The sequence below is a fragment of the Halichoeres trimaculatus genome, unplaced genomic scaffold, assembly GCF_033239565.1.
Source record: "Halichoeres trimaculatus isolate MK-OKI-2021-1 unplaced genomic scaffold, fHalTri1.1 fHalTri1_scaffold_10, whole genome shotgun sequence".
NCBI classification, from domain to species: domain Eukaryota; kingdom Metazoa; phylum Chordata; class Actinopteri; order Labriformes; family Labridae; genus Halichoeres; species Halichoeres trimaculatus.
Genome location: NW_027437187.1, coordinates 13,175,472 through 13,197,164, shown reverse-complemented (window position 1 = coordinate 13,197,164; position 21,693 = coordinate 13,175,472). Strand labels below are relative to the sequence as shown.

Here is a 21,693-nt window from a genome sequence, read left to right as displayed (position 1 = left end):
CTGCCTTTCTGGATCACAGGGATCATGAGTGGGTATAGAACGTTATAATGAGTGATAGAAGGAGGAACCAACCCTTTCTTGTGATATTGAATCCAGAGATACCTGCAGACATGGCTGAGAGAGCTCAAAGACCAGTCACAGTGCATGGGAACCAGTGATCAGTTAGCCTGGATCCGGACGGTTAACAATCGACGTCAGCATGATCATTCTGCTCCTCTGATTCATGTGATGTAATCTGCTCTAATGTGTGAATACTTATTGTTTACATTGGGACAAACAAAGGAGATGCTGTACAGGCCTGAAATGTTCTGTACAGCATCAGGGTTGAAGAATGTGCACTCCAGTCTCCCCACTGCTCCAGTCTCTGCTGGGTGACCAGTTCAAGCTGAGGATGAGCCCAGCAGAGTATTGCACAGAAAAACAGTGAAACAGTCTCTGAAGTGCATAGACGTCTCAGACTTTAGGTGTGCAGGAAGACGGCTTTAGCTTAATCCCAAGATTAACACAAAATGTTCTGTAACCTAGTGACCTTCAGCAGAGAGTTTTAATAAAACTTTTCCTGGCACTGATTAAATGTGTGGTCTTCTCTTCATCCTTCTGCTGCTGGTTATTGATTGTCCAACACTTATGTGATGTTCACACAATCACACGTCTTTAAAATGAAACACTCATGAATGTAAAAATCAAAGCAGGCTGCAGGAACCTCCTCCTGTTCTGAATATTTGTGAGCTTCCCTTGAACATCATGAGAGTACTGGTCAGGGATTGATAGGTGACTGATAGGCCAGGCTGATTGGTGCTGATATACGGCATTTTGAGACATATCGGCATCAGCCTTTTTTGTTACCTTGATGGCCGATAAGAGATCCGTTTAGAACTGTGTTATGTTTTGGCTCTGATGCAGACGTGCTTCTCTGTCTACAGTAACTTCTCTGTCTCCAGCAGGGGTGGGCTGCCCTCCAGGTAATTTGTAACTTTTCCCGCAAGAAAAAGAAATGGGTGGGGTAGAGAAACTAAGGGCAAAAAAGAAGAAGATGCTACTACAGGATGAGGCTAAATGTGTAAAACTAACTGACTAAACTAACTAACCATATGGATCACTAATCTGCTTTATCAGTTAACAGTAAAATCCACACTAGTTGACCAGAAAATATATAAAATTCTTTATTGTAGAAATATATTTGAAATTATTCAAAAAACATATGTCAGGAGAGTCTCTCTGTGTTCAAAGTTAAAACAATAATAGGATAATTTAATTCAGGCTGTATAATATATTTTCCTGTTTTTTTTTTGTTTTTTTTTACATTTTTTTTACTAGCTCAAGAGAAATACATTAAATTGAGTAATTATTTTACAAAAAGAAAAGACTCCAAACAAAAACAATGAGGAATAGGAGTAGTATTAAGATGTTATATGTTGATTTTACAACTCCAGTCACATAGAAACAATAAGTCCATCTACTCCTGCAGTTATGTTCTGAAATAGATATGTTTTCTCCCCCCAATATAAATTACTCATAGCTAATATTTATTATTACCTAGTCACAAACGCAAAAACCACACGGTAGTTTTAATTGTAATAAAGTATCTTTATACTTTAATATAAGTGCTTGTGTTAAAATCATGGTTCTATTTGAATCTTTCTTGCGGTCGGATAAAAGGCCTCTTGACACCAAGCTCCTGGGTTGAATTTAAACCCCAGTCAGCCTCTGGTCTCCAGGGTTGTCCCATCCATGGTCACCCATCATCTGATTGGTTCACAAACTGTATAAAACATGGATGTTGCCACAGCAAGTCACCGTCTGTTCCTGATATCGTGAAAAGAAACCAAACCGTGAACTCAGCCGCATTGGTCAAGACGCCGGCTGTGAGTTTCCTTTCGAGCAGCTACAGGGCTCATCAGTCACATGAGCTGAGCTGTGTCTCTGATTGGACAATAAAACGATCCTAATTTCTTCTAAACTGTAGAGTTAGAAAAAAATTCACTCACTGCACAGTGTGTACTGATAGTATAATCAGTATTTTAGACCTGAATAGTTTTTTGAACCATGCTGTAAACATCTTTTTAATGCCATAAACATGTGTTTTATGGCTGGGTGTGTGTATGACTTCTGGTCTTTCTGCAGCCAGCCTCCCATTAAACACCAACTTTTAGCACTTTTGCATTAAACCGGATGTTGCCCCTTGGAGTGGTTACACACAGGGCTATTTAAAAAAACAACAGCAACAACAAAAAAACTACTTACATTTGAAAACTTTAGGGAGCTATGCTGCTAAGCCTGGGAGCTGTTTAATAAACATACTTAAATATTTTTTGAATAAGTTAAGTGTTTGAGTTTGTATCATTCAAAATTTTGACCCCAGTATTTTTACTTTTACTGTAAATGAATATCGGCTCCAAATTTCAGTTAGCGGCCTCCTTGACTACCAATAATCGGTATCGGCTATGAAAAAAACATATTGGTCTCTCTCGAGTATTGATTTCATTCGATTTTAGAAACCTGTTTATCTGAGAGAAAATGATGACCTGTGTCCTGCATGATCACCTCTGACAGAGGCCTGCTGCTGACAAATATTCCTGAATGATTTGTCCTCCTGCTGCTGCTGCACAAACCTATTCCTGTTCCTGCCGCTGGTCTGATCTACCTGTTTGACCTCACAGGCTGCTCCACATCCTCAGACCTACTTTATGAAGACAAACTCAGACAGATGCATCCAGGACAGAGTCATAGGGATGCTTTTTAAAGCACTGGTTACATCCCAAAGTCTCTCCATAAGACTGACTCACTGCAACTTAAACCACCAATTCACTCACAGACCTCTGAGCTGTTGGACGTCAAAGGTCGAGATCACTAGGCCTGATGTCTGATCACTTCATGAGAGCAGAATGTGTCAGCGTTTCTCTTAAAAACTTTATTACATGTACCTGATAGAATTTCTTCATTTTCCCACCCGTTCCCACCTCAACAGGTTCACACCTGTTCATTCTGCTGTAAAGGACAGTACGCCTTTCAAGAGAACAGGGCAGTCTTTGAGGTACGTCGTCCTCCCCATTATAAGTTTTTTAGCTGTTTCTCTTTCCCTCAGATGTGCAAACACTGTTGTTTTCAAGGAAAGCTATTTCTTACTCGTGTTTTAAAAATATACAACAATAAGCTGTAAGGTAAGTAACAAACAAAGCTGGATGTCAATATTGAACACAGGTAGATTTACAAACCCTGACATATTTATCTGTTGTAGAAACCTCTGAATCTGTCTGCAAACTAAATAAAAAAGTCCGATACAAAAATTTGCTAAAATTAGATCATTGCTCAAGGATCCCCTCAATGGTTCATGACACCTTGGAAAGACCTCAAACACCAAGGTCTGCCCTGAGCTCTGCCATCAACAGGCCTCCAGAGGTCTGGCCAATTGGAGGGAGGGGGGTTTGTAGAGCCTGGAGCCTTAAAGAGATGGCAGCTAAAAACTAAACCTTTTAGACAGAGGCTGAAATAAGGGTTTTTTAAAACATAAATACACAAAAACAAAAATAATGCCTTTAAAAAACACAGTACCCATTCTTTGAGGGACAACAGGGCAGCAGTAGATCTTTTGGAGCAGCTTTGAGTGGTGAGTGTTACCAGCTTTTTCTATGAGGGGAGTAAAACCTGAAACTCTCAACCTTAACATTTGGAACTTATCGCAATCTTTGTTGAGTTAAGAGAGCTACTTGATTTTGGTTGATTGAACACCACGCCAATAATCATGACTGATGTTATTTTTTACAGATGTAAGGAGGATCTGTTACTTTGACTTCCCTCTGGAGGTGTGACTTTTAACTAGCGTGTGTTTTTGGTTTGGAACAAATTTTCTTTGTTCAAGACAACTTTTTAACAGTTTAGCAGCCTGGTGCTATGACGTACCTGTAGGCTAACGTAAGAACAAGTAAACTGTCAGTTTGTATAGTAGTTTAGTAGCTGTCCATATGTAGCGCTACTGACAGCTCAAAGCTGTGAGACATGCCCACAATGTGTAACATTAGAGAATCCTGGTCATGTCCTGCCAGTCATCTACCAAGCAGAGCTAATGTAACCTCACTCTTCATTTTATTGATAGACTCTCAAGTTTGAACAGACCACTGCAGAATAACTGCTGACTGTGGGTTGGTATGAACATTATCACAAACAGTTCAGCTCATGTTTTAGCCTTTCGCATGGGCTGTATCACTCTCCTGTTTAGCTTTCTTCTGCTCTTCTGTCCTTTTTCTCCCTGACAGTTAGGCTCCTGTGTCCACCATCACTACAAAATTAATCACAGGGATCGTTTTTAGCAGAGGACTACTAAACTTCATCAGCCGGTGTGTTGTTGTCGTAGAGACTTAGATGTGCCTTAACTGAATCTGGTCCTGCTCGACTGGGTCGGGAAGCTAAGAAGTAGCATTTTGAAATAACCTATACTGGCGCTGATAATCTCATTTTTAAGAGTGGATTATGATGAGGCATATATCTAGAAGGGAGACTTTTTCAAGACCACTTAGAAACTCTTCCCAGCCCCTTTAATGACTTTTTTTGTATTGAATGTTGCTGTACCTAACATACTTTTTAGTTTTTTAAGACTTACATTTTAATTAAAGTAACAACAACAACAACAACAACAAAAAACCCATCTAGGGACAAGTGTTGCGAATTATTAGACGCACTACGTTACATTTAATGGCTGATTTCAGTTTGTTCATTTTTACTGCATCTGTCCCCCACAATTTAACCAGAAATGGTCAATAAAATGTACTTATTTTGAATCAGACCAAAGAAGATTTCTTATGGAATAACAGAAGAAAAAAGTGAAGATTTTTATGCTAGGTGGTTTTGAGCTTTGGTGAATTAATGTAAATATTTTTTCAAATGAACTGAAAATCTTAGACTTTAATATCCAGCAAGACTACGAGGATAAATGCAGAATTATTTGTGAACAAGTCAGAATTTCTTCTGAGCCAAATTAATCACCAAAACAGAAGACAAATTTTCTTCTTTGGCGAAAATTTTAAAAAGTTGATTCTGTTTTTAAAACCCTTCATTGTTTCCATCTATTAGTGCACAAGACTTAGACTTCCCCAGGATGTTATTTCCCTGCTGTCTCTCACATCACCAGTGGGCTGAATCCAGCAGGCAACCTTCAAGTCAGAAGACAAAACCCAGTCCTAATCAGGATCTAAAGCCTCAAGTAAGACAGGAGAATCAGAGGCAGCAGGTATGAAAAAGATAGATTTATTTAATGACAAATTATAACAGAAAGAGTCAAGGAGTTGAGGGAGAGCAGCAACATTACTGAGACTCCACACTGAGAGCAAGGGAGAGATGGTTTTCTAGACCTCCCTCCCTCCTCTGAGACAAAAAAGGAAAAGAAAAGACTTACCACACAAACAAGAGGACAGAGAGACAAAGAGATGAGGATAAAACAATCCATCTGGGGAAATAAGAAACAAACCTCTCAGAGAACGACACAACTTGCTTTTTAACTACAAACACTGAAGTTTAGCCACAAGTTTTAAAACTGCCTTTAATTTGTTTTTAAAAGTCATTACAAAAATGATAATTATGATAATCTCCATTTAATAACAATAGCAACATTGTAACGGTAGAAACTGTCCCTCATTCCTGGTTGGGTGATCAGTCAATCAGTGGTGGAGGCCGACACTGACAGCAGACAGAGCGAGACGGACGCAGAAGAGAAATGAAAGAAGAGGAGCAGGAAGATGAGACAGGAGGAAGTGAGCAGGCTTTTTGCCACATGTCCATGTCTCTCTCACACACACACACGCACACTCATACACAGACGTACACAAAAAAATCAGGAGTTTTTTCTCCTCATACAAAAAAACCTAAAATAATTAAAAAGAAATAACATATTTAAGAAATAAACCCAAAACAAACTGACTCAACTGAAATGCAGTGTATTTTTTTTCCTCGCTCTGATGAACAAAAAGTTGAAAATGCTCCGACATACAGTTAATTCATCCACATGTACACCCACACACACTTCCTGTAATGCAAAGAACAGGCGTGTGTTCAGTGTTTGTGTCCACTCCATGAAAATGAAAATAAAACAAACATCCAGGGCAGACATCGCGTGGGTCTCCTTGAATCCACAGGATGAGAGCAGAGTCCGTTCTATGAGCTATCAAAGACGACGGCAACTATTTAAAGAGCGTCCGATGCACAATCTTTCGCCTTGGGTGAACTGGTGTGGACCACATGTGGGCCGGAAGGAATCCAGATGGATGTTCAGTAGATCCAGTCCACTCGCTGTAGACATCCTGCACAGATCTGGGTGTCTGTGGATGTGTGGGTGCTACAGCCGGAACATGTCCAGTTGTGGCTATCGGCGGCCACGTGTGTCAGGGGTGAAGATCGTTTTGTAGTTTCAGTTCATTCTTGAAGATGTGGAGAGTCATGTGTGTGTGTGTGTGGAGCCCTGTGGGTGTCGGAGGAGTTTGAACCGTTCGATCCAGGAGGTGCAGAGGGTACTGAGGTGGATTCAAAGCAGCAGGAAGTTTTTCGGGGTGTGCGCTAATAGCTGGCTAGCTACCCCGCACTGACCAGGAGTCCTTGTTTAAATCTAGCTTGAGTGAGTGAACAGCCCCCGCTCGGTGAGAGGAGGATGGAGAACTGTAAGATGTGAGGATGACTGAGGGCCAGAGGCAGACTGAAATAAAGAGGGAGGGAGAAAGAGGGGGCCTGACTGAACAGCTTCTCAGTTCATGTTTATGACCAAGAGACAGACGGCATGTTCGTGCACACGTCTCACTTTGTGTGTGTTAAGGAGTCTGTAGCCATCACTACACAAACATGTCTATGTGTATAAATTCCTCCATCCATCCATCCGTTCATTCATCCATCCATCCATCCCACCCCATGGTTCTCCACAGCTGCCTGATCAGACAGTCCAGTTCCACTTTTCAAGGGGTGAGGCTGAGATGAGGGGCGCTGTGAGGTCACAACTTCTTTGACCCCTAAAAAATGCCCCCTTAAGCAATCTGTAACTTTTTGACCCTCTTCTTGTGAAAAGTTCTTAGCACATGGAGATGGTGACGTTGATGCCCAGATTGCCGTTCTCCGCAAACAGCTGTGCGATGGACGTGTCGAACACCAGGCAGTCGCTGTTCATGATAGCCGTGGCGATGCCCTCGTGGATGGAGCGCGGCGTGGCCTCCCAGGTCAGGCGGCGCCGGTGCCCGTTAAGCTCCAGCCTGTAGGCAAAGTTCTCGGCCTGCTTGCGAGTCCCGATGAGCTGCACGATGGCGAAGAACTGTTGGTGCCCGTCGTATTTCTCCTGCTTCTCCAGAACCAGCATGAAGTGGAAGCCGAAGCAGGACTGCATCATCACCCAGTCCACCGCACCTGGGAGGTTGATGTCTGTGGCCAGGAACACAATGTCCTCCCCCTGGACGGAGACAAACACACACAGAGTCAACCAGGTGCAGTTACAGTAACCATCATGTTTGAAGCGTACTTCTCGGGTGACCGACAATGAAGATGTGTTCGTTACAACAAACCTAAATGTGCTCTTTCTTCTATACACACGCACGCACGGATCTACAGAGATAGGAAGTAACAAAGTACAAATACTCTGTTACTGTACTTAAGTAGATTTTCAGGCACTTTGTATTCAAGAGTATTTTTTTCTTTGATCACTTTTTACTTTTACATTTTCAGCATAAATACTGGTACTACCTACCCCTTGTATTTCTTAAAAAGGCTCGTTGCTTAAAGTGATCCTCAGGGATGGAACAAGTTGGGTCCTATCCCAAGGTTTAGGGCAGAAATTACCCCTACAGCAGTGTTTTTGTGCAGCAGAAGCCCAGAGCGCTCACACCAAACACCCCCTCCCTGCTCCTCTGCTGGTTTCCTCTGCACTCAGACGGGGCCATTTTTTACTTGATCAAAAACACAAATAAATGGACTCCCACCGAAAAACTCTGATATCTGTCTGCATTCACGCTTTATTTAGAGAATTTTCAGCGCGTTACTTTCACACAAAAGCACCGCTAAATAAAGCTCTAGTTCTCATCTTGTCTCTTCGTCCTGGCAGACTACCTGCGTTTGTTTATATCTGGAACGCCCTGCGGACTGATACACTAAGCGGCGAGCGCCTTGTAGCCAGCTGTGGCTCTGCAGCGGAGGTAGCGCCGTTTTGCTACACGATGAGAACTAGAGCCTTATTTAGCGGTGTTTTTGTGTGAAAGTAAAGCGCTGAAAATTCTCTAAATAAAGCGTGAATGCAGACAGATATCAGAGTTTTTCAGTGGGAGTCAATTTATTTGTGTTTTTTGATAAGTAAAAAGTAAAGTAAAAATTGGCCCCGTCTGAGTGCAGAGGAAACCAGCAGAGGAGCAGGGAGGGGGTGTTTGCTGCGCTCTGGGCTTCTGCTGCACAAAAACACTGCTGTAGGGGTAATTTCTGCCCTAAACCTTGAGATAGGATCCAACTTGTTCCATCCCAGAGTATCACTTTAAAGCCTATACTTCATTTTCATCTTTAACGCTGTGAAATTAATGCACGTCAACTGTTTTGGGTTTTGAAAGATGTGGGAGGAGACATTACTGTCTGTGCGTGTGTGTGTTCGCCTGTGGTGTGTGTATCAGAGCAGGTGTGCCACTCCGCCCACACCTGCTACACCACTAACGTTTGATCAGCTGCATAAAATGGACAACAGTGAAGGTCCCACACAGTCACGGGAGCAGCACCTATTGGCCAGAGAAGCTTAGTTCATTCAGATTTTCATCTGTAGTCCCTGGATGTGTCACTCACAATGACATAACACCTCACCTACAGTGAGAAACAGTCGTTGCCTGATGTGCAATTAAAAAAATGCCAAAGTTAATTGAGAGTTGGGCCTATGAGCAATATTTGTGACACCATAATTTAGAGGCTAATCTTGGTCAAAAATTCAATGTTCAGAAGTGTGATGTGTTAACCTTAAGTGAACAACACAAATGCCTAAAGGACTATGAAGAGAAGTACATTAGGATACTTGGCAGGTAGTGTCTGTTTGATCAATGACATTGCTAAAGCTGATTCCATATAAATTATCCTATGATTAATAGCTTTGCAGTAGAAATACTTTGTACTTTTAAAAAGTACTCTTGAGTACATTTCAGAGCCTGTACTTTTTACTTTTACACGAGTTGTTTTTTTAATGTAGATATTTTACTACTACTCAAGAAAGGACTCTGCAGTGCAGTCATTTCAGTGGAGCTGGGTCTGTGGTGATGTCAGCTGAGTGAGTCTGATGAAAAACACCAACTGTTGGTGTCTGGGGAGTAGTCACGTATTTAGCATGCTAAACATGCAGCAGGCAACAGGTGGCTCCTACAAACAGATGATGATGTGGAGTAGCCTCACTGCTCGTTAATGCTTCTGTTTGAGCTCGGATTTGTTCTTTTTATACCATGGCTCTTTAAACTTTAAGTTTCCCCTGGGTGCGAAGATTTTGAAGTGAAATTAAGCTAAAAGTAGCACTATCATTTGAAGGAGCACACTTCTAAAGAGCACTTACAGCAGACACATTTTAAAAAAAGAAACAAACTGTTGATTTGTATTTTATTGCCAGTAGACTTAACATGTCTATGATGGGTCAGTGCTGTAATCCAACTTTAAATAATGCTTTTCCTCAAGGACTAGTTCTGAAGGGGTTTTGATTCTTTTATTACTCAAAGTTAAATTTTCTGAACACAGATATTCCTCTGTCAACAGAAAAGGTTTTCCAGCATCAGATGCTGCTGATCTACCTTCTTTTGCTTAAATTATAAGATTGTGAGAGTGACTGCAATTATGGCCTCACAAACTGGGCATGAAAAAAATGTGACTCAAAAACAGCTTGTCAACTTTAAACTAACTTTCCCTGTGATCTCTTCAAGGTCACATGATCATCCATCAAATCAATGAAAGTGGTTAAGTGGGTAGGTATTTCACCTCTGGTAATTAATCTGGACCATTTATCTGAGAGCAAGTTTAGGAGAGAGGGTAATGAGATATGCCTGGATTATTTAATATTGAAGGTTTGTTTTTCTTCTTCTGCTAACTTCTATTTGAAACAGTTAAAGATGATTTGAAAAATGTAAAGCAATTGGACAATTTTTCCACATCGTTTTCTCCTCATGATGTGATGCTCTCGGTCTCTACAGAAGCATGTGAGTGGACTCTAACCTGCAGTGTGGTGATGGACTTGTGCTGGTGCATCAGGTGGGGCATGACAGCGTCCAGGGAGCCCTGCCACTTGCACGAGGCTCCGGGACAGGGGCAGGAGTATGGCCTGAACTCGCAGAGTTCTTCATGCTCCGTCTTGTCAGTGTGAGGCAGGGTGACTTCGCAGCCCGACGACGCGTACTTGCAGGGGAAGAGGACTGAGTTCGCCACCTTCTCCATGGCCAGGTTCCTGATGGAGCCCAGAGGGCCTCGGCAGGTGGGGCAGCAGGTGAGTTTCGGCCGGCAGTTGGAGCATACCTGAGAGTGAAGCCAACAGCCAGTTATGAATTTAACCATACAACAGCCTGGGATGAACTCTGTGATGTTTTTGATGCAAAATGTCAGGACTCTGAAATCAATGCACATATCCGTTTTAAACTTCACTTCATGTGACATGTGTAGTGTTGGTCATGCTTTAACCCAGAACAGGCAGAGTGTACATACCAGGTGTCCTGACTGGCACTGCAGGATGGGGGGTAGGACATAGTCGAAGCAGACTGGGCACTCGAACAGACTGGCCAGGTCACTGTTTGAGGCTGTAGTGCCTGACAGGGTGGGCACACGCTGAGGAGGGGGGCACTTGGAGGTTCCTGTGGGCAGCGGGGTGGCAGTCTGGCGACTCATTTCTGATAAAAGGAGAGAGAAGCAGAGACAGGCATGATGACACTTTCAGTACAGTAGATGGTGCTCCACTAAGGACACAAAGTATGTGTCATAGACGGACAGTTCACCTTATTTACTTACAAAACTCTCAATACACTAACACTCAGGTTAGTGTTTACATCTCCTTTACATTAAAGCCGATTGACTTTCCACCACAAACAGTAACGTGATTGTCTTAAGGAGCGGTCGCGGTAATCACACATCATGGATCATATCTCATATATCATGCTTAAGCACAGTACGGTTTGCCAGTGTGACCATGTCAAAAGAGATTTGAAGTGAGGTAAAAGCCTGAAAATGTAAATGAGGTACAAATCACAGTCTGGTTCTAACTTTTGATGATGACTAAAATATTACACTTCATGTTTAAGGGATTGCATTAAATGTGCATTCCCCTATAATGTGTACATTACACTGACATGATGTCATTACATGCAAGATCTGTTTCACATACACAGAAGGCAGTATTTATCTTTGGGTAAAAGTCTCCAAGATTTTAGAAGTTGGAGATTTTCATTATGTTTCTTCAGCCACTGTTGTTACTGTGTTTAGTTTACTGGTTACTCCATGGTCGCTGTTATGGATGTGCATCTTTTCACTATGCCAGACTAGGATGCCTGTAAAGCATTTCTGCCCTCAGTACAAGTCATTTAGTTCCTTCATTGCCCCACAATAGTGTTCTCAATATCCTCATTTTAGGCCATTCTGAAGATCTTGTTGAAACGCTCCGTTTCCAGAATGACCTCCAGTAACCTCACAACGTCACAGCCCTTTGTGCTCTGATTGGTCAGTTCTATCAGAGGGGCAGAGGGGGTAGAGCCAGGGGGCGGTTTTTGCAGCATGGCAGTATTTACAAAATCGCCACATTGAATGGAGCAGACTGAGCGAGTTTGCTGTTTGCCAAAACTTCAGCGTAAGGCATTGATAGCACTAATAAAATGGCAGAGTGTAGGATACGTCCTTTTGTATTGGACCCCGAGTCAGACCCGGACGGTTCTGCAGCTCAGGAGGAAGAAAATCCACCTGGACACAGATCATCTCAGAACGCTTCAGTGTGGTGAGTCAAACCAGTACTGTAACATGTATAGTTTAAACATGGAAATATAGGCAGACTTCACCAATAAACTATTTCTATAACAGGGCTCCATCCTGCTCCTTCACTTTTCTCTGTCTGTTTTATCCATCATGCTGAAAGTGTAGTCTAAAGATCGCCTCTACCGTCAGTTCGTCACTATGTTATTACCGCAACATTATTGTGGTCCAGGTTCACAGTGCATGTCAGAACAAGCATGCAAATATCACAGTCTCACAAGTATTACGTCTGCTAAAACTACAGTGTTTTAACTGCTAATTCACCATGTAAAGCCGAGCTGCTCAGCAGAGCAGAGTCCCTGCATCCAGCACTCAGTCAGTCGGCTCTTGGTGGGTGTATCCCTCGGTGGCGGTTGTGTGACTAACTGACATCACAGGGGAGGAGCTGCTTTATCAGATTACTCCAATAAAAAGAAAGGATCCTCGTGTCGTCATGAAGGTCGAAATCTAGCGGCCAAATGTCATTGACCTATTTTCAGAGGCATTAAATCTCGTTCTAGGATATCAGAAAAAATACAATATCTTGTTTTTTGAAAATTCAGGGGGTGAAAGGTCTTGTTTTCAACTTTATTATTTTATATGTAAGTATTAAATCAGGGATCAGCATGATATGTCCCCTTTAAGATGTGAGATGGCTTACTCCTCTGAAACATGTTCATCTTATGAAAATACTTGTCAGGACATAACTGACAGACTAGCTGACGATTATATTTGTGGAAACAAAATCACAAAAGTGCAAAAAATTGATGCAGCTTCAGTCCTTGGTCAGACTATAAATAAATAGGTGGGCTCCGTCTACACTGCACAGTTCCATGAGTAACAAACCATGCGTAACAGAGAGGTAATATGCAATTTAATCAAGTAAGCAGCAGCCCATTATGTCATTAGTTTGTTATATCGAAATGTGGTTGATATTTGATTTGATTTATAAGCCAATATCAACCAATACCCATAACGTGCCAATAATATCATGCATCCCTACAAAGGTGCTTGGCTTTAAACCAGTATCAGTGCTGCCCCTGAAAGTTTGGAGTATACAGGCATCTTCCTCAGGCCTTATATGAGGGATGAGCTAAGGAGACGTCAGCATCCTTTTTTACTGCCTGTCATTAGTCAGTCTCAGCCCACATTGTCCAACATGTTTATAATCAACAAACAAACACAGCGCACATTTTCCTCCCAACATGTCTAAAATAGAACCAGCAGACAGCAAAGTGAACTCAGATGTGGTGAGAGTTTGTCTGCTGTTCTCTATCGTGCTGAGTAGTTGCCTTGGTAACAGTTATGTGGTTAACTATGGGATGGCCTGCAGAGCAAAAAGAAAGAGAAACAAATGAAGGAGAAAAGGTTTGTGTTGAGAGGAAGTGGAAGAAAAGAGGAGGAATAAGCGGTAAAGTTAAGAATGAAGTGGGGCGAGGAGAGGAAGCTGAAAAGGCTAATGGGAACACAGACGAGGACGCAGGACAACAGAGAAGAAGAACAAACACGAAACATGTTCAAGTAGGTAATGTGAGGACACAGCAGTGTGGGTGTGGAGATAAAAAAAGAAGGAAGGATGGGAGGATAAAGAGGATGTTTCTTGAGTCAGGTCTTTTCTGGGCAGTACAGGGTTTGAGTGGAATGACTGTGCGTACCCATGTCCCCACCTACTCTGCTCCCTGGCATAGTTCATCCTTTTTATAGTCCTGCCCACAGACAGACGCAGCCCAGGGAGACCCAGAGCAGAGAAGGAGAGGATAGTACGTGTGGGAGGCGAAGACAAAAAAGAAAGAGAGAAAGGAGGTGAAGCAGTGCAGCAGTTTGTAGACAGACAGTACAACAGCTGGGAAATTAACGCCCACCAGCAAAATGCTGCCAAAGCTTTAGTCATGGCTGCACAATTTGCTTAACCCAGCAACTAATTTTGCATCTTAAAAGGTGTTAAATAGAAAATACTGCTGGAGTCAGGGAACACCATATGGGGTCTGGAATTTGCTTCAGCGTCTTTTTCTGCCTAGTCCTCAGGTGTTTCAGGATTTTGCTGGAAGAGTTGCTGGTTGCTGCTTTTAGACAACATATGAGTTTCTCTGCTCCAATCCTCAGGTGATTCCAGTGACTTCACACTAGCATTTATGCTAACTAAACCCAATAACAATGACAAACTAATGCAGCACTTGTATCCACCTTGTCATTATCTTCTTGCATAAGCTGCCCTTCAACGTGGAGCTTCATAGTTGGCATCAGTGCCAGCAGGCGGATCACTTCTGTATGTGCATCTGTTGAGGGAAGCTTCTGTGCATGCGCTCATACGCCAACTGCTGAGGTAAAAACTAGACCTAATGACAGATAGTATTAGCTGGCTGCAACGGTGTCTGTCAGCTTGTAAACACATCTGCTGTGGTGGAGATAATGCCTTAGCGGCTATTAATAGAACTTCTTAGCAGGCTAGCATGCTAGCAGTGGCGGCACTAACAGCAGTGGGACTGAATTAGCTCTGGACATTCAGCTTGGCCAAGGCCAGGGTCAGAGTCAGCTGGCATGCAATGACTGTCAGAGGCTGTACAGCCAGTGACGAGGCAGAAACAGCTTGAAGACAACAGATGCAGAGTTAGAGGCAAAGACTTTTAAAATAGAAGGCAGGCTTGATACCACATGTCTACTCTAAAGTTATAGATCCTGGAGTTTTCTGCTCTGGTAGTTTCTGAGCTAACTGAAAATCATCACTCAGCACTAAGGACGTTTCGGAGTAGATAAGGTTGTATTCCAGCTGTGTATGAGTGCATGTGTGTGTGTTTATGTGTTTGAGCTCACTTCTTTCAACCAAGCTAAGCCCTGCAGTCAAAGCTGTGGGGTCAGTGGAACATGACCAATCAAAAGTGAAACCATGATATTTTCATAAACAAGATGCCTCCCTTCCTGATCTGGTTTACAGTTGATGCAGCACGAGGAATCGTGACAGTAGCTCAGCCAGCAGAATGACTGTATGGCTGAACATACTTTACTGAAATAGATCAACACGAGACCTCAACCAGGGGGCCCAGGAGAGAGGGCACGTTGTGTAGTCTCAGAGCTGAGAAATGTGTCTGTGGTCTGGTGAATGAAAAGTATTCTTTCAGTTCACTGTTGAGACATTGATATGACAGCACTTCATGATCTGCACTCACTGCTTCTTAAAGACAACTTCAGACATCTGAGAAACCAGTTTGGTTAAAGGGATAGTTCAGTTTTTTTGAAGTGGGGTTGTATGAGCTCCATGTGACAACTAAGGACATTAGATACAGTAGAAAGTTGTCTCCTCTCCCTCAGTAAGACACAGACTGTAATCGATGGTGACGAGGAAATAGACACTAACAGGGACAGATGGTACCAAATTCAAAGGTTATTTTCTCTGCCTACAAGAACTAAAATCAAAAAGTAATACCACAGTTTAAGAGTAAACTACATAAAATATTTTTTAAGTGCATTAATTCTTCGGAAATATAAACATTTATCCGGACCTAACTAACTGGTCATTTGTCCTTCCGCGCAGCGTTAGTGCACTCCGTCCCCCCTCCTCCTTTCAGCTGTAGGGAATGTAAACAAGCTGTGCTTCGGGCGCCGGTTGTAACCTCGTGTAAGTTTGATCAAGTATCGTAATTCTTTTGTTTGTACTCTAAGGATTGTGAGGCAGCGTAGGAAATTCAAAATGAGTGACTATGACAGCGACGATGAAGTTCCATTCACTTTGGAACCAAAAGGATACCTGTATGAACAGGAGTACACAGAAGAAGAGCTGCTACAGATGGAAACTGAAAGGAATACAGAGAATCCGTCGACGCTGGACGTCACGATAGAGACGGAAATACTCAGTGGTGTAAATGTCTGAGCTGTGACTCAATGCCCACGGATGCTGAGTGTTACTGCTGTCACGAGTGTAACTTGGTTACAGACACTCTTCAGGAATTGTCTGAGGACACTGCTGGCTCTCAAGCCGTCTGTATAACTCATCACACAGATTTCCCTGCTCTTTTAAATTCTAGAGTGTCCTGTAACAGCAGCAAAAACAACAGTCTTGTCAGCAGTAACACTCAGCATCTTGATGTCCAGTGTCAGTGGATGTTTCCTCTGTATTCCTTTCAGTTTCCATCGGTAGCAGCTCTTCTTCTGTGTGCTCCGGTTCATACAGGTATCCTTTTGGTTCCAAAGTGAATGGAACTTCATCGTCGCTGTCATAGTCACTCATTTTGAATTTCCTACACTGCCTCACAATCCTTAGAGTACAAACAAAAGAATTACGATACTTGATCAAACTTACACGAGGCTACAACTGGCGCCCGAAGCATAGCTTGTTTACATTCCCTACAGCTGAAAGGAGGAGGGGGGAAGGAGCGCACTAGCGCTGCGCGGAAGGCCACATGACCAGTTAGTAAGGTCCGGATAAATGTTTATATTTCCGAAGACTTAATGCACTTCAAAAATATTTTATGTAGCATACTCTTAAACTGTGGTATTACTTCTTGAATTTACTTCTTGTAGTCAGAGAAAATAGCCTTTGAATTTGGTACGGTCTTTTCCTGTCAGCGTCTATTTCCTCGTCACCAGCGATTACAGTCTGTGTCTTACTGAGGGAGAGGAGACACCTTTCTACTGTATCTAATGTCCTTAGTGGTCACATAGAGCTCATACAACCCCACTTCAAAAACACTGAACTATCCCTTTAAGACTGATTGACCCCTGTGATTGTTTTCATTAGCAGAACCAGCCACAATATTTATCCGGCCCTGAAGATCAACTTCCTCCCGCTGTGAAAAGGATGAACATAGAGAGCTGCTGCTGCTTGGTGACATTTCTTCCAAGATGCTGTGCACAGTCATTGTACTTTTGTGTTCTGCTGGTTGTATTCAACAAAAGACAGCACACTGCTGGAAATGTTCATTTACCCCGAGTACTTTCTGCTCTTCCCTCTGACTTGTGTCTCCTCTGCGACCCTCACTATTTTCTGCTCGTCTCTCTGATCACAAGTCTCCTTGTTTCACTGCTTCATAAAAACTTGTTGTGCGGCAGCAATAATCCAACCCAGGATTCACAGACAACTATAAACATTTACAAGACATAATGTTTATGTGTAAGTGTTATTTAAGATCTTCAAAGTACCCCAGGCTTGCTTTAAATGTCTGACTCATGTTGGCTAACTGCTGCTAGTTTGCCACAGATGACAAGTGGCAACAAGCCCAGCTGAAGAAAGCCAATGGGGGTATAAACATAGCATCACTTGTGGCACGTTGGGGGCAAGGAGACTCAGCCAAGATAAAAGAATAAAAAGTCAGATAAGGAGGACACAACTCTGTTTTCTTATTGTGAGCAAGTGGCAAAGTGAAGGCTTCCAGTGCCTGCTTTTACAGCACACAAGGCTTCTGGATGTCAGCTCATAAGTCAAAAAATATCAAACGCTTACACAGATTGAAACTTTATTAGCTTGCTTTATGACCCAAGCATAAATGTGAAACCAAAAGCGTGAGAAAAGATGCAAAATGAGGAGCTCAGAGGGTCTGAGAAGACAGAAAGCGTGAGTCAGCTAACCAGATAGAGAGAGGGCGATGAGCACATACTGCTCAGTGTCATGAAGGTGGAGGGAGGAGGATGACAGAAAGAAGAGCAGACACAAGCAGTGACTAAGCACGCAGTCCTTGGCTTTCAGAGGAAGAAACAAAGGCAAAGAAGAAAGGACTGAGCTAACTATTTTCTTTTAAACAGAGAGCTGTAACGACAAACAATAGAGCAAAATAAAATACAGTGGCAGGCACAGATGTGATGTGCTGTGCTGCCTCTTTTTGTGGTGGTGAAAGGGTAAATGCTGCTGCATGCTGCTCAAGTGGTGCAGTGTTAATGCAGCTCCGAATGATCAAGCAGGGAAAATTACAGTTAAACCTCTGTGTAGGGACTGGTGAGTACCCCAGCCTTATGCCAAGGTATCGGTACTCGTGAAGATTGCCAATACCAGCATCTGATACTCACAGCAAAAATCTAAGGTCAGGGAAGTCCTCCGTGCCAGTAGCTGGTGCTGCATTGCCAGGATTTAACACATCGGCAAATATGTGTCAGGTCGTGTTCAGAAAATTTGACATAACCAGGGAGAGTTACCAGTTATTATGTTTTGTTTGAGTGTGATTGTCACCAACACTGCAGTCCTACTTTAAAGTGATACTCCGGGATGGAACAAGTTGGGTCCTATCTCAAGGTTTAGGGCAGAAATTACCCCTACAGCAGTGTTTTTGTGCAGCAGAAGCCCAGAGCGCTCGCACCAAACACCCCCTCCCTGCTCCTCTGCTGGTTTCCTCTACACTCAGATGGGGCCATTTTTTACTTGACCAAAAACACAAATAAACGGAGTCCCACCCAAAAAAATCTGATATCGGTCTGCATTCACGCTTTATTTAGAGAATTTTCAGCGCGTTACTTTCACACAAAAACACCGCTAAATAAGGCTCTAGTTCTCATCGTGTCTCTTTGTCCTGACAGACTACCTGCGTTTGTTTATATCTGGCAAGCCGCGCGCGCAGACTGATACACTAAGCGGCGAGCGTCTCGTAGCCAGCTGTGGCTCTGCAGCGGAGGTAGCGCCATTTTACAACACGATGAGAACTAGAGCCTTATTTAGCGGTGTTTTTGTGTGAAAGTAACGGACTGAAAATTCTCTAAATAAAGCGTGAATGCAGACAGATATCAGATTTTTTTGGTGGGAGTCCGTTTATTTGTGTTTTTGGTCAAGTACAATATGGCCCCGTCTGAGTGCAGAGGAAACCAGCAGAGGAGCAGGGAGGGGGTGTTTGGTGCGAGTGCTCTGGGCTTCTGCTGCACAAAATCACTGCTGTAGGGGTAATTTCTGCCCTAAACCTTGTGATAGGACCCAACTTGTTCCATCCCGGAGTATCATTTTAATGTTATACTCCCTTTCAGCAGACTGTCTGTTACAATTTGGTGTTAGTTGCAGGTTTGTACAATAATTTGTTACCTGACAGTGTTGAAAATTATGATGGCCCCGTACATATTTCATATTCCAGATCCGAGTATCCCATTTTGAACGTTTGCTGAAAATTTCATCAAGGTCTGTTTGTAACTTTCTGAGTCATGTTGTTCACAGATTAACAGACAAACTCTCCCAAAAACATAACCTCCGTGGCGGAAGTAATTACTAAAACTCTGACAGCTGTTAGTTTTGTTTTGCACTTTTGTTAATTTATTTAAATAAATAGTAAACTCAGAGAGAGTTGCCTGTGTTTTATTTTGGACTTAATGGCAGTGTGACTGTGCTGTCTTTGTTCAAAATGACGTCACTGTTAGTTGAAATTTTATGTATCAAATGCACCAATGGTATCAGTATTGTGTCTTCACTGTGGTGGTTACCTTCCAACCAGGGGATATCACAGCATGGATGGGGAGGAAGAAAGTATTCTTAGCAGGACAGGTCTTTGGCTGTCCCTAAAATTGATCTAGATGTAGATACTCACTGCACTGTTGTTGTGATCTTACATCAGAGAAGCACTGAAGCGCTAAGGCCTTGTTCTTGGACTTTTCAGACAGCTGCCTTACTTGCTACTTTGAAGCAGAGCTGGGCAATGTGACAGAGCATGATTAGAATCCTCAAGCCAAGTCAGACCTAGCAAACAGGACATCGGTCTGGGCACTGCCCTGCCTCTAGTTGCTCCAAGCTGCAGGACAGGAAATCCAAAAAGAGTTCCTGGAAAAGGGCAGTGAAACTAACAGACCTGTGTGCACCTTGGATGGGTGTTCTGAGCCCTGGACTGGAGGATGTTTGGTTTGCTGACACATGCTGAGAGGCAAGATGTCAGCGTGTGCCAGAATCAGCCCCAAGCAACACAACACTCTCCAGGGTCAGCTACTTTTGGTCTGACATCTTTGGGCTTATCAGAGCCTGTGCAAGAAGAATTCAGATTAAAATATTATCAGGAGCATAAACACTCACCTTCGTCCATAAGATTTCCAAATAAGGCTTTCGTCTTCTCTTGAAATGTGGGGACCTCTGAAAAAGAAAAGACAGAGAAGGTTAACAAGCTGGTATCGCTGGTAAACTACAACCAACCATGTCCTCATGACAATGACTCAGGTAGTGCTTGCTTTTCACTGAAGTGACGAGGTCAGATTAACACTCTGATACGCAGCCCTCCTTCTTAGAACAGCCAACTCTTTTGTAATCTGATGTATTGGCACAGGAAAACTCAGCCTACAGTAATTTGATACCTGCCACAGACTGAACAATGTTCATCTAGTGCATTAAAGCCTCTCACAGCACTGCAGATGCGATGTAGATTAGGGCAGACTTTACAATCATTGATTAATACAGGGCTCTCTGTTGTCTCCATGCTGTCTTCCCAGCACTCTTAATTCATATTTCATAAAGCAGATAAAGCTCTATCAGTGGCTTTAAGTCTGTGTCAGGGAAATCAGAAGACTGCTGAAGCAGCAACCACTTTCTAGAAGTGACCGCCAGCTGGCTGAACTCTGATCACCACCAGAACAACTCACTTTTCTGAAGTCCCTGGAGGACGTTTGAGATTTCTGCAGCGTTTAACTCGGATGCGCAAAACTTATCCCATGAGTACCATACATTTAGGAAGATCTAAATCTGACTTTAGTTCTGGGTCTCGTCACACCCTGTTGGGGTTATATATTCTATAACTCCTCACTTACACTGCACTCACCTACCCCCGAAGGCTGAGTCTGTTTTATTTCATTTTCTTCTATATTATATGTTTTTTTAAGTCACTTGATTTTTACCTTTACAATAGAATGGATCTACATTTGGTTCTTTTATTAAACAGACAAAATATCCTTAGGTTATTTATCTTATTCACACACGGTCTCTGTCTCTACATGGAGGGGCGTTTACATTTCTGAGGCTCCAGCATCACACACTGCAGAGTTCTGCCCTGATTCCACGCTCAGTATGATCATTTGGTGTGTTTACAGACGTTTTTCATCTGTTTTATTTCTTGTAATAGTGCACGTTAGAACCTAAAAATCTAGAGAGTCTCTGTAAAAAAAACACTAGTTTTCATCACTATTTTCACATTTAAATCCATTCATAGAGTCAGCACAAGCAGGAGTTCCCATCGCTCGGTGTAGTTTATATTTACTGCCTACTGGGAGACAGTGCAAACTTAAAGGATAAGTTTGGTTCATACAGCTTTTACATTGTTTATAGAATGAAGTAGAACAAAATACTCACCCAGAAGGTTTTCCTGATCCAAGCAGTGCTACGGGAGATATTTAAATCCAAAAATCGTGCAGCGGACGTCCGTATAATGGGATCCATCGGGGCATAGACAGCGCCGCTCCTAAAACTGCATTAATCGTCCAAAAACTCTTGTTTTTCACCAATATTCCATCATGGTCTGCTCCAGGTTAGTCCTCTGCTGCAGTCTGTGTCACTCCAGACAGCGCTGTGTGGCTGTACTGACCTCTGAACTCACAAAGACTTTGTTTACGCTTGTCCCTCAAAGAAAGGAGTCAGCTCTCCAGAGAGTACTGCACAGTGCTAACTGGAGTGACACAGACTGCAGCAGAGGACTAACCCGGAGCGGACCATGATGGAATATTGGTGAAAAACAAGTTTTTGGATGATTAATGCAGTTTTAGGAGCGGTGCTGTCTATGCCCTGATGGATCCCATTAAATGGATGTCCGCTGCACAATTTTGGATGTAAATATCTCCCGAAGCACTGCCTGGATCAGGAAAGCC

General features: G+C 42.7%; 1 protein-coding gene across 1 annotated transcript in view; it reads right to left on the bottom strand.

The window, feature by feature from the left end:
* Window positions 1–5,986: 5,986 nt before the first annotated feature.
* siah1 (siah E3 ubiquitin protein ligase 1) overlaps window positions 5,987–21,693 on the bottom strand; it is a 32,663-nt gene continuing 16,956 nt past the window's right edge. Inside the window, exons 2-5 of the mRNA XM_074678404.1 lie at window positions 19,919–19,975; window positions 10,666–10,847; window positions 10,183–10,479; window positions 5,987–7,417 (exon numbers count right to left, since the gene is read on the bottom strand). Of these exons, the coding sequence (XP_074534505.1) occupies window positions 7,046–7,417; window positions 10,183–10,479; window positions 10,666–10,847; window positions 19,919–19,928 (861 nt within the window). The 5' untranslated portion in view covers window positions 19,929–19,975 and the 3' untranslated portion in view covers window positions 5,987–7,045. The remainder of the gene's footprint in view (window positions 7,418–10,182; window positions 10,480–10,665; window positions 10,848–19,918; window positions 19,976–21,693) is intronic.